General features: G+C 55.7%; 2 protein-coding genes across 6 annotated transcripts in view; one reads left to right on the top strand and one right to left on the bottom strand.

The window, feature by feature from the left end:
* Oplah (5-oxoprolinase, ATP-hydrolysing) overlaps positions 1-8,185 on the top strand; it is a 32,210-nt gene extending 24,025 nt beyond the window's left edge. For all 3 annotated transcript variants that reach the window (XM_048454532.3, XM_048454530.3, XM_048454531.3), the window contains exons 4-27: positions 158-257; positions 344-467; positions 564-759; positions 841-1,006; positions 1,112-1,250; positions 1,330-1,397; positions 1,536-1,801; positions 1,938-2,050; positions 2,138-2,308; positions 2,471-2,608; positions 2,695-2,833; positions 2,968-3,080; positions 3,262-3,413; positions 4,023-4,183; positions 4,280-4,381; positions 4,460-4,634; positions 6,230-6,414; positions 6,510-6,656; positions 6,743-6,877; positions 7,012-7,161; positions 7,255-7,412; positions 7,497-7,657; positions 7,774-7,871; positions 8,003-8,185. In XM_048454532.3, coding sequence (XP_048310489.1) covers positions 158-257; positions 344-467; positions 564-759; positions 841-1,006; positions 1,112-1,250; positions 1,330-1,397; positions 1,536-1,801; positions 1,938-2,050; positions 2,138-2,308; positions 2,471-2,608; positions 2,695-2,833; positions 2,968-3,080; positions 3,262-3,413; positions 4,023-4,183; positions 4,280-4,381; positions 4,460-4,634; positions 6,230-6,414; positions 6,510-6,656; positions 6,743-6,877; positions 7,012-7,161; positions 7,255-7,412; positions 7,497-7,657; positions 7,774-7,871; positions 8,003-8,149 — 3,504 coding nt within the window. In that variant the 3' untranslated portion in view covers positions 8,150-8,185. The remainder of the gene's footprint in view (positions 1-157; positions 258-343; positions 468-563; positions 760-840; positions 1,007-1,111; positions 1,251-1,329; positions 1,398-1,535; positions 1,802-1,937; positions 2,051-2,137; positions 2,309-2,470; positions 2,609-2,694; positions 2,834-2,967; positions 3,081-3,261; positions 3,414-4,022; positions 4,184-4,279; positions 4,382-4,459; positions 4,635-6,229; positions 6,415-6,509; positions 6,657-6,742; positions 6,878-7,011; positions 7,162-7,254; positions 7,413-7,496; positions 7,658-7,773; positions 7,872-8,002) is intronic.
* Positions 7,900-10,469, bottom strand: LOC125413301 (sphingomyelin phosphodiesterase 5-like). Of its 3 annotated transcripts, none has more exons than XM_085678288.2 (7): positions 9,465-10,469; positions 9,302-9,374; positions 8,939-9,079; positions 8,780-8,869; positions 8,622-8,685; positions 8,413-8,469; positions 7,900-8,336 (listed from the first exon to the last, which is right to left on the bottom strand). In XM_085678288.2, the coding sequence occupies exons 1-6, from the start codon at positions 10,332-10,334 to the stop codon at positions 8,418-8,420; spliced, it is 1,290 nt and encodes a 429-aa protein (XP_085534414.1). In that variant the 5' UTR covers positions 10,335-10,469; the 3' UTR covers positions 7,900-8,336; positions 8,413-8,417. The 3 variants fall into 3 exon arrangements, with proteins under 3 accessions (XP_085534414.1, XP_048310497.1, XP_048310496.1); XM_048454540.3 differs by having other exon boundaries at positions 8,413-8,548; positions 9,465-10,465; XM_048454539.3 differs by having other exon boundaries at positions 8,413-8,548; positions 8,780-9,079; positions 9,465-10,467.
* Between the last annotated feature and the right edge of the window lie 1,625 nt (positions 10,470-12,094).

The raw sequence follows: 12,094 nt of genomic DNA, 5'->3' as shown, positions 1-12,094 counted from the left end.
CCTGGGTGCAGAGGGGAGCCTGGATGGGTCTTGCCAGGCCGTTTTGATTTTCTCCTCATTTTCTGGGACACATCCCCTTGCCTGTACTGCTCCAGCCACTCAGGACCCCACAGAACCCTCAGGCCTGGGTCTCTTCTAAGCCTCTGCCTGCCCTCAGGCTGTGCCCATGCCAGAGGTTCTGTATGAGGAGGTGCTGGAGGTGGAGGAGCGAGTGGTGCTGTACCATGGAGAACCAGGCGCCGGCTCTCCTGTCAAAGGTGAGGATGGTGCTGGCCGCCTGTGTGAGGTTCTCGGGGGAGGCAGAGCCCAGCAACTTTTGAATGAGGGATATGGGCTCTTTCAGGCCGAACAGGGGACCTGCTAGAGATCCAGCAGCCTGTGGATCTGGGAGCCCTGCGTGGGAAGCTGGAGGGGCTCTTATCTCGGGGCATCCGCAGTCTGGCAGTGGTGCTCATGCACTCGTACACGTGAGTGAGGGCTGATTGTGGGTGGAGGCCTGGTCCAGAGGAAAGCTGGAAGGGTATTGGGTGGGAGGTACAGAACCCCCTGGGTTCTCGTTGTAGGTGGGCCCAGCACGAGCAGCAGGTGGGTGCCCTGGCCCGGGAGCTGGGCTTCACCCACGTGTCCTTGTCCTCGGAAGCCATGCCCATGGTACGCATTGTCCCTCGGGGGCACACGGCCTGTGCTGATGCTTACCTCACTCCCACCATCCAGCGCTATGTGCAGGGCTTCAGACGCGGCTTCCAGGACCACCTAAAGGTGAGGCCCATTGACCACCCTGCCCCAGGCCCTAGCCCTGTGCCTGCCTATGACATCACTCTCCATTCTCCCCATTCCCAGGGTGTGCAAGTGCTCTTCATGCGCTCTGACGGTGGCCTGGCACCCATGGACGCCTTCAGTGGTTCCAGGGCCGTGCTTTCTGGCCCTGCTGGTGGTGTGGTTGGCTATTCAGCTACCACCTACCAGCTGGAAGGTGGTCAGCCTGTCATTGGCTTTGACATGGGAGGTATGACGGCTAAAGCGGGTGTATGAGGAGAGTCTCCACAGCCTAACTGGATGAAACTGGGGATGTGGGTCTTTAGGTGACTCTTGGCATCTTATCCCCCATTAGGCACATCCACAGATGTGAGCCGCTATGCTGGAGAATTTGAGCATGTCTTTGAGGCTAGCACAGCTGGTGTCACCCTCCAGGCCCCCCAGCTGGACATCAACACAGTGGCAGCTGGTGGGGGTTCCCGCCTCTTCTTCAGGTCAGTGCCTGTCTCTTCAGTCAGGACCTGTCAGCTTTTTCATCCTCCTCACCTCTAATTCCAGTCCTTTATCCCCCAGGTCTGGCCTCTTTGTGGTCGGGCCAGAGTCAGCAGGTGCTCACCCAGGTCCTGCCTGCTACCGCAAAGGTAAGAGCTAGCCTCTGCTCTGACAGGCCACTCCTTCTGGTGGTGCTCTAGTCTGTTCCACTCCCCATCTTCGTTCCTGCTGCCCACATCTGGTTTGCTCCGTTAGCCTCCAACCCATACACTGTGCCTGCTTCCCAGGGGGTCCTGTGACTGTGACAGATGCTAACCTGGTCCTGGGTCGCCTGCTGCCTGCCTCTTTTCCCTGCATTTTTGGGCCTGGAGAAGACCAGCCACTGTCCCCAGAGGCATCCCGAAAGGCTCTAGAAGCTGTGGCCACTGAGGTCAACAGCTTCTTGACTAGTGGACCCTGCCCAGCTTCCCCACTAAGTCTGGAGGAGGTGGCCATGGGGTTTGTACGTGTTGCCAATGAAGCCATGTGCCGGCCTATCCGTGCCCTCACACAGGTATGCCCCCTCTGTCCACCATCACCTGTCTGTCCTAGCCCTGCTCCCATACTCTTTCAGCCCACCAGAAATGGGATGGGTGGGGGACCTGTCCAGGGTAGGAAAGACTACTTATTGACCCTTCCTGAATCACCAGGCACGAGGTCATGACCCCTCAGCCCACGTGCTAGCCTGCTTTGGAGGAGCTGGTGGGCAGCACGCTTGTGCCATTGCCCGGGCCCTGGGTATGGACACTGTGCATATTCACAGGTGAGTTTGTACATGGGCATATGCCCTTAGCTGAGGGAGTTGGCTCCGGGGAGTGTCCCCATGCTGCTGTGCCACCCATTTCTGCAGGCACAGTGGGCTGCTGTCAGCACTGGGACTGGCCTTGGCAGATGTGGTTCATGAAGCACAGGAGCCCTGTTCCCTGTCTTACACACCTGAAACCTTTGTGCAACTGGACCAGAGACTGAGTCGCCTGGAGGAGCAGTGTGTGGATGCCTTGCGGGCCCAGGGTTTCTCTAGGTAGACATATGGACCACTGAACACAGGGCTGGCCTTATCTCTACCACCCCTTTGGTGGAATACCACGGGATGTCTTCAGGGTAATGATCTCAGAGTGCCTGAGGAAGTAGGGCAGACATCCTCAGAAGGCACTGAGTAAATGGCCTAACCTGCTTCCTGCAGGTCTCAGATCAGCACTGAGGGCTTCCTGCATCTTCGTTACCAAGGCACTGATTGTGCCCTAATGGTGTCTGCCCATCAGCATCCGGCCACAGCCCACTCCCCCCGTGCTGGCGACTTTGGAGCAGCGTTTGTTGAGAGGTATATGTGCCCTTCTGTGGGTCTAGCATGTGGCCTGCTGCTTTGGTTGCCTTCTTCTGATTGGGCCCTTGGATGGGTGAGCACAGGTACCTGAGAGAGTTTGGCTTCATCATTCCTGAGCGGCCAGTGGTGGTAGACGATGTGCGAGTGCGGGGAACTGGTCGTAGTGGACTTCGACTGGAGGACACCCCCAAAGCCAAGACTGGACCTCCACGGGTGGACAAGGTTGGAGGCATTGTTGTGCTGGTCCACCTACATCCTTAGGACCTGGGGACAAGTGCTGATGGGGAAGCTCAGCCCTGCTGAGGGGCCTCAGGAAGGATGATCCAGGAGCCCAGCTCATTCCACACCCTCTGCAGGTGACCCAGTGCTACTTTGAGGGGGGTTATCAAGAGACCCCCGTGTACCTTTTAGGAGAGCTTGGCTATGGGCACCAGCTCCAGGGGCCCTGCCTTATCATTGACAGCAACAGGTAAGCCTGGGTTGGGTATAGCCTTGCAGGGGTTATTGCAGTACCCTTCACAGCAGATCCCTTGGCTCAGGGCTGCAGAGGTTCCATCACTGGGGCATCTCCTGGCATGGAGTAGTGACATCCCTGGTTGGGGGGAGGTTGTGGGAGGTTCTTGTAGCTCCTTTGTGTCCCCTGCCCCCAGCACCATCCTCGTAGAACCAGGTTGCCAAGCAGAGGTGACTGAGACAGGGGACATCCGCATTTCTGTGGGAGCTGAGGCTCCTAGCATGTCAAGCACCAAGCTTGACCCCATCCAGCTGTCTATTTTCTCACACCGCTTCATGAGCATTGCTGGTGAGTGGATACTGTCTTCCTTGTAGCACTGGCATATGTTATGTAGGATATGAGGGACTGCACACTAGGCAAAAGTGCAGACAAGTGGGGTCACATTGGCTCTTGTTGCATGTGGTGGCCTGGCAAGTGTGTGCCAAAGGGAAGGGCAGGAACCTCACTGGTGGTGGTGAGCAGTATGGCCTTGGCTCTGAAATTGTACTCCCTGCTGCAAGAGCAGGCCTTTCACTTAACTCATCTCACCAGGAGTCATGTGATCTTCAGCAATCTAGGGATAGAAAAGAGGCAGCCACTATGAGCTCATCTGTTCAAAGTCAGGCCATAGGATTTCAGGAGCTCAGGGGTCTAAGCTTGGACATCAGGTTCTTGTTGCACCAGTCAGGGAGGGAAGTTGAAGAGACCCAAGGCAGGCATGAAAAAGAACACTCTTTTCATAAGCTGACATACACCTGGCTACAGCCCTACTGCCCAAGAAGGTGTGCTGCTACCCTGGTCTTCCCCAGAGCACAGGAAAAGCTTCTGGGTTTGAGTGCAGAAGGCTTTCACCCTGTGGGTCCTGTCCCTTTCTTGGTGAATGATGGGGTTACCTGGTTACTACTCTGTGCCCCCCAGAACAGATGGGCCGAATCCTTCAGCGCACAGCCATCTCCACCAACATCAAAGAACGCCTTGACTTCTCCTGTGCCCTCTTTGGGCCGGATGGGGGCCTGGTCTCCAATGCTCCCCACATTCCTGTGCACCTGGGCGCCATGCAGGAGACTGTACAGTTCCAGGTGTGGCGATGGTGACATTTTTTTTCCCTTTCTGCCCCCTCCCTTTCCCAGGACTTCACTTTCCTTTTTCACTCTGTATGTGTCTCCTGATTCCAGATCCAGCACTTAGGAGCTGACCTCCATCCTGGTGACGTGCTGCTCAGCAACCATCCCAGTGCAGGGGGCAGTCACCTCCCAGACCTGACTGTTATCACACCGGTGAGGAGTGCTGCCTTGGCTACCATCAGAGGGATGAGAGGTTTCTGGTGCCGCTGACGGTTGCCGTTTACCCCTTAGGTATTTTGGCCAGGCCAGACACGGCCCGTGTTCTACGTGGCTAGCCGAGGGCACCATGCAGACATTGGGGGTATCACACCAGGCTCTATGCCTCCTCACTCTACCACACTGCAGCAGGAGGGTGCTGTTTTTCTATCCTTCAAACTGGTCCAGGGAGGCGTCTTCCAGGAAGAGGGTAAGCTGGAGATGGGTCACAGTGATGATTCAGCAGGCAAGAATGCTTGGCTGCTACCAAGAACCAGGCTGGTCAGGATCCTGATGCTCAACTGATAAGATACATCCTGATTTATCAGCTCAGGCCTGCCTTGTGGCTTGGCCAAGACGAGTGGCACCCTCTCAGGGCAGTTGTAAGTCATCTCAGATACCAGAAGATCTGAGATGACTGATGTCAGAGCCAGAAACGGTCTCCTGGAAGGTGACTTTGGGGTGAGGAGTTGGTCAAGACATCCAAGGGGGCAGCAGGTAGAAAAGGTAGTTTCTGGGTTGGCGACTGCTACAAGCTACACTGGGTATAGAGGCTGCAGGATCCCTGTCTGGGTCTGGGTCTCAGTCACTGGGCAGTGGGAGCAGCTGCAGCCATACTGGTTGGGCTGCACACCTGTCTGCAGAGTAACCCTGAGGGTGAGCAGAGTGGTCAGGTGTAACAGCTGCAATCAGGTGTAGATGGCTACAGGATGGAGGCTCTGCACTGAGCAGTATAGAGCAGCTCCAGGCAAGATGGAGGCACTGGAAAAGATGGCCCTGTTCTGAGGTCATAGGGCTCTGAGGAGTCAAAAAGGAATTCTGGAGTTGAGGTGATAAGGGCATGGTAGGCCACTCTGGGTGCCACAGACACCTAGGATACATAACCTTGACCATTGGGAGCTGAGGTAGATCACAGAGACACAAGTGTAACCATGTGACTGAGGGTACAAGTGGCCACGAAAACCTCAGGGAAGTCCACGACCAAGACGGTGAAGTGAGGGGTTTTCCTGGTGTGGTGTCGTCCTGGGCTAGACAGTGAAGTGAAGGGTTTCCCTGGTGTGGTGTTGTCCCCGGGCTAGACGGCACTGCTTCCAGGAGCAGAGGGGAGTATTGTCTAGATGTAGGAAATTGTAAGATGACAGGAATGACAGGTGCCCGATAGTCCTTTTATGTGTGTGTTTGCCTGAGTACATGTATGTGCACCACATGTATGTGTACCACATGTATGCAGGTGTCCTTGAAGACCGGAAGAGAGCATAAGATCCTCAGGAACTGGAGTTAGAGGCAGTTAATAACCCCTTGTATGGATGCTGGAAATCGATCCTGAATCCTCTCAAAGAGCATCAAGGGTTCTTTGACTGCTGAGCCGTGTCTCCAGCCCTGTGCTGCCTTATATTCTTGAAGTGCTGGGAGGCCTGTGGGAGTAGGCAGGACATAGGGCACACAGCACAAGGTGCTTGTAGAGTGTGTCAGGGACAACTTTTTCTGTGAGGTGTAGAGGAGAGCCTAGGAAAGGATGAGCTTGCTTAGGGATGAACCCACCAGCTCCCAAGCCACATCCAGCTTCAGTGAAGTCATTGGCACTGCTGTGGTGCTGCAGATGCTGGGCTGCAAAAGAAGGCTTAGCAGAAGGATGGAGCCTATGTCTTCACAGTTCAGGACTTTGCAACAGGGGAGGTGGCAAGCCAGTGGAAGGTCAATAGGGTGCTCCCATTGCCCAGCGTGTGTGTTGTGGGTATAGAACAGGCAGGCACACAGGTTCCTGGGAGCATGGAAGGTGACTCAGTTGTGACCCTGTCCATCCAGCGGTGACAGAGGCCCTGCAGGCACCAGGCAAGATCTCTGGCTGTAGTGGAACCAGGAACCTGCATGACAACCTGTCGGATCTTCGTGCCCAGGTGGCAGCCAACCAGAAGGGCATCCAGCTGGTGGGCGAGCTGATCGGGCAGTATGGCTTGGATGTGGTGCAGGCCTATATGGGTCATATTCAGGTGGGCCTGGGAGCATAATGGGGCAGTGTCGTGGCTCCAAGGTAGCGGGGCCACCCTGCAGGTGGCATGGCTGGCCTGATCCTTATTCCTGCTAGGCAAACGCTGAATTAGCAGTTCGAGACATGCTTCGGGCTTTCGGAGCTTCCCGGCAGGCCCGGGGCCTGCCCCTCGAGGTATCTGCAGAGGATCACATGGATGATGGCTCCCCGATCCGGCTGCATGTTCAGATCAACCTGAGTCAGGTTAGTGTGCAAGGGCAGTGGGGAGGGCTCTGGCCTCTGGGGTGTGACCAGTTGCTGATGGCCACACCTTTCTTCCTTGTGGGCAGGGCAGTGCAGTGTTTGACTTCAGTGGTTCCGGGTCTGAGGTGTTCGGCAATCTCAACGCCCCGAGGGCCATAACACTGTCAGCTCTCATCTATTGCTTGCGCTGTCTTGTGGGCCGTGACATCCCACTTAACCAGGTTCGTAGGGGTGAGGTCACCCTGAGGCTTGCCTGAAGACAAAGGCAGCCCAATAGAACAGCCTAGGGTGGTAGAATTTTTATCTGAATCTGAGTGGTACCCATCCCTAATTAATCACCCTGTTCATCCACCAGGGTTGCCTGGCTCCTGTGCGTGTAGTAATTCCCAAAGGCTCCATCTTGGACCCATCCCCAGAGGCAGCAGTGGTGGGCGGCAACGTGCTCACATCTCAACGAGTAGTGGACGTCATTCTGGGGGCTTTTGGGGCCTGTTCAGCCTCCCAGGTGTGGTGGAGCAAAGGTCTGGGAGCTGCTGGAAAACAGGGTGGTGGGGGTGGATGCCCACATTAACAAAATACTGTTATGTGCTTCTGTCAGGGATGCATGAACAATGTGACCCTGGGCAATGCCCATATGGGATACTATGAGACGGTGGCTGGTGGTGCTGGCGCCGGACCTGGCTGGCATGGGCGCAGTGGTGTGCACAGTCACATGACTAACACACGTATCACGGACCCGGAGATTCTGGAGAGCCGGTGAGCTGAGCAGCCACAGTGCTAGGCAGTTGATCTGGGAGATGAGTCCACCGCTCATTTGCTCTGTGCTCTTTACCTGCACAGGTACCCAGTTATCCTGCGCCGCTTTGAACTGAGGCCAGGCTCTGGGGGCCGCGGCCGCTTCCGGGGAGGTGATGGTGTTATCCGAGAGCTGGTCTTTCGGGAAGAGGCGCTGCTGTCCGTGCTCACTGAGCGCCGGGCCTTCCAGCCTTATGGCCTCTACGGTGGGTGACTCTCCAGCCCTTTCCGGCCTCTTTTGCCCCTGTCGCTGCCACCTCAGGATCCCATCTCTTGCCCCTACCTCCCTTGACCCTCAGTTCCTTGTTTTCTCCTCCTGTAGGGGGAGAGCCTGGCGCGCGGGGCTTAAACCTCCTGATCAGAAAGGACGGGCGCACGGTGAATTTGGGCGGGAAGACATCTGTGACCGTGTACCCCGGGGTAAGAGACGCAGCCTGTGTGGTAAACATCAGAGATGCAAAATTTTTAATTTGGGTAGGGTGGCTGTGAGTGGCCTCTGTGATCTTACTGGGACAAGGCCACACCTGTGTTGAACCTGCTCTTCTTCACAGGACGTGTTCTGCCTTCACACACCCGGCGGTGGGGGCTACGGAGACCCGGAGGACCCAGCGCCACCTCCAGGTTCGCCCCCTCTCTTTCCAGCCTTTCCAGAGCGTGGCAGTGTATATGAGTACCGCCGTGCCCAGGAAGCTGTGTGAGTGTCCCCCAATAAAGATCCTTCAGTCGCACAGTTATTGGGATCAGCTCATTATGGTGGTCTTTCTCGCTAGTCATCCCTTTGTCTGTGTGCCAGAGTCAGGAACACACAACTTGAAGCTTCAGGCCCACAGCTAAGTGGTCTGTGAGCCCTGCCAGCGCAGTACTGAAAGTCACCTGCTCCACTTCCTGCAGGGGGCAGGCGGCAAGTTGAGAGCTGTTTGCAGTCTGAGCAAGCCCAACTGCCCCCAGCTCAGGCACTTACTGGACTCAGGCGACTCCCAGGTATTCCGCGGTAGGTGATATAGTCCAGGCGTCGACCCTGCCAGAATTTATCTGAATGAATTCCACTAGGGGGTCCTGCCAGGTAGAGGCGGCGCCCATTTTCTTCCTTCAGGGCCCTAGGAGAGGCGCAGCATCATTGAGGCTAGGGCAGTTCCTCCCAGATGACCTGCCTGGGCTCATTCCACTTACCTCTGAAGCATCTCTGGGGAGTTGGCAATGGTGTGGTGTAGCTTAGAAGCGTCCAGAATCGTCCCTGTGGAGTCGGGGAGAGTGGGAGCGGAATCAGTGGCAGCCTTGCTGACTGGGATCCCACGGACCTGCTCTCCCCTCCTCTACAGAAGCAGTACCCAAGGCCCAGGGCTGCTCCTGGCACGTGCTTAGCCGGCAGGGGTCCTGGAAACAGCTGAAGAGCTTGTGTCCCTGTTCCTTTGCATGATCTGTAGAAGAAAACCGTTTCTTAGCGGGCAGGTCTGGGTCTCTCGGCTCCACCTGCCCCAGCTTCTCACCTGGTGAGCAGTTGTCGAAGTTGAAGTCTCCCAGGAGGACGCTGAAGGCTACAGCCTCGCCACTCTGGCGGCTCTCGGCCTCAAACTCCTCCATCCATTCCAGGAGCAGCGACAGCTGTTTGCAGCGAACATGCCCATCTTCTAAGAGGAGAGTTGGGATTGGCTCAGCCCAGAGTGGGGATTCAAGACCATACCCAGGTCCTGATCTGTAAACCCACCCAAACATTTCTTGGGATGTCTGGGGTCAGGAAACAAACACGAGGGCGTAGGGACAAAAGTGTTGGTGAGGTTAGGGATCTACTGCTCTCAAAGGAGAGAAGAGGGGCTGCCCACTTTTCCAACAACCCTTCCTGAAGAGCTCACCAACAGGTGCCTGCAAGTGTGTGCAGTGAAGGTATCCCACGATACGGCGCCCGTCCAGGATGCCCAGTTGTGCCTGCAACACCACCCACAGTTCAGCTCTCCTTTCTTGTTAGATCCACTGCTTAACCTCTCCCTGCTAGGATGCACTGCAGCCTGTTAGTACCTGAGCGGATAGCAGACCTTTGGAGGCCATGGCGTCCTCGCGACGAGCGTTAGGAAAGCAACGGAAAGTGGCACGCAGCAGCGGGTAGCGTGAGGCCAGTAGAAGTCCACTGCCCAGTATCTTGATGTACGGCCCGGGCACTAAGCCAAATGTGCCCACATCGTATAGGACTGGGCCCAGATTTGGCACCAGGACGTGTACAAGACGACGAGCTGCGCGGAGATCGAACACTTCCTGCAGGCACACAAAGTCCAAATCCGTAGGTATTGTGGCCCTCAGCACACCGCCAGGCACCGCAGGCAGCGGCTGGCTGCATCCAGTAGCCCCATAGTGTGACGTTCGAAGGCTACCTAGCAGTACAGCACCAATGGCCTCCGCGCGCTGCTGGCTGTGCGACAGGTTGCTGAAGCGTGCCAGCCCGTCAGGGAGCAGGCACAGATTGGCAGTGAAAAAGACAAAGCAGCGCACGCGCTCAGCAGGCGGGTGCCAGGGCTGTGGCCAAACCCAGCAGGCTGGAGGGGGCTGGTAGCAGAAGGGGCGGCGCCAGACCTGTAGGGGCAGCCAGAGTACAAGGCCAAACGGCGCCAGGGGTAGGCCGACTACTATCAACAATAGCAACGCCGCCCCACTTTCTGCCAGGACTTTGAGCCACCCCAGACTTCTGGATCGTGCCATTGGTGCCCAGCAGCCCAGCAGCTGGTCCAGAGACCAGTAGGCTGGGAAGAGCAGCTTGCGGGATAAGCCATGTAGGGCTTGTAGCACGGGATGTGAGAAGGGTGAAGGCCTCAGGGCGTCAGGTTTCGGGGGCCAGTCGAGTGAGGGTTCATGGCGCACAGGGCTCCTTTGCCGCGAAACGTCAGGGAGACTCATTTCCAGCCGGAGAGTTGAATCCTTAGAGTCCGCCGGAGCTGCAGGAGGTCAAGACCAGGTGGCACAACTAGGACCTGTGTCCCGGGGAGCCTGAGTTCTGGACATTGGCCCCACCCACTCAAACTACTTCGGTGGCGGTTGGAAGGTGGCGGGGGGGGGGGAAGAACCCGCGCTTCACAGTCCCGCCCACTGCGCTTTCTTACGCTTGACGGGTCCACTTAGGACTTCAAGAAAAACTTAGGGCTCCGCCTCCCGCCTAGCTTTCCCCACCCCTCCAGTAAGCCTTACAGTCTCGCTAAAGGGTAGGCAGGTACGTGTGCCTGGTTCCTGAGAGCAAAGACTCAACCTGCAAAGGTTGTGACTATGACTTAAGAACTTCAAGTCGGGGGAGGGAGCGTTAGTTCTATACTTTAAGAAGGCTCGCCCGGACACATGAGCCAAGTAAAAGGAGGTTCCCCATTCTACGAGCACTTTAACACTATTTTTGTTTTGTTTTGTTTTTGAGACAGGGTTTCTCTGTGTAGCATTGGCTGTCCTGGAACTCACTCTGTAGATCATGCTGGCCTGGAACTCAGAGATCCGTCTGCCTCTGCCTCCAGGGTGCTGGGATTAAAGGCGTGGGCCACCACTGCCCGGCTCAACTTTAGGCTCTTACATTGTCACTTGGCTTTCACAGACTTTCCTCTGCCTCCCTAATTCCATCTGTGAGCCAGCATCCACCCTGATGTCAACTATAAGTGCTGCTTAGGTTGCCTATCAAGTTTGTCTTGGCTACTTGTCTTCACCCAGGTTGCCAAGAGAGTCGTGGAGATACTTTTGATGACTGTTAATGAGCTGTCTGGTTGGGTTCTCAAAGTCTCTCTGATAGGAGTGGTCAGGGCAGAAAGGGACTAGCTCTAAGGGGCTTAGGTATTCAGCTGGGGTAATACAGCAACCCCACACCTCTTTGTTCCTGGAATTTTTATTGGTACTGAGAAGATTCTCGTTTGAATTATGACCCCAAGCCTCTTTTTTTCTTTGATTAGTAAGGACTAGTTTTCTAAGACCCTGGTTCTTTTAACTTCTCCACCCCCTTATTTGGTTTTTCAAGACAGGGTTTCTCTGTGTAGCCCTGGCTGTTCTGGAACTCACTGTATAGACCAGGCTGGCCTCAAACTCAGATCCATCTGCCTCTGCCTCTCAAGTGTTGGAACTAAAGGAGGGCATCCCTACTGCCTAGCTTCTTTTCCTTCTTGCCCCAGCCCTGGCACCTGTACCTTCAGGCCGGCCAGAAGCTTTCATAGGCTTTCCCCCACTGCCCTTCTTAGGAAGCAGCCCATTCTTGGTTTACATTCTTCCAGTAATACCACAGCCTTTCTGATCTCAGGCTACACTTTGATTTCAATACTCTATATGCACCCCCATTCCTTTCTCCAACTCATGTTCTTTATTCCCTGGTCAGCTCTGAATCCCCCATACTTGGATAGGGCCTCTCATTTTCCCAGAACTAGGACATCTTTGCAAGGGGCTGCCATCTCCCTGTCCTCTGCCCAGTTTTGGATGGGGTGGCATCTGGCTCTCCTTCCTCTACAGTCCCCACCCCCAGTCTTTGGTTAGCACAGGTTTTTCCTCTGTGTGTATCATTCCTTCCCTGTTCCTGTTCTTTTGTTTTGTTTTGTTTTTGCTTTAACTCCCAGAACTTCTCCTTTCATTATCAAGTGGAAGGGAACCTGGGGCTTTCCATTCAATCCCTGCAGAAAGACAGCATCTGAGCCTTGATC

Source organism: Myodes glareolus, chromosome 19 (genome assembly GCF_982192425.1).
Source record: "Myodes glareolus chromosome 19, mMyoGla1.1, whole genome shotgun sequence".
In the NCBI taxonomy this organism is placed as follows: domain Eukaryota; kingdom Metazoa; phylum Chordata; class Mammalia; order Rodentia; family Cricetidae; genus Myodes; species Myodes glareolus.
This window is presented reverse-complemented; position numbering and strand designations above follow the sequence as displayed.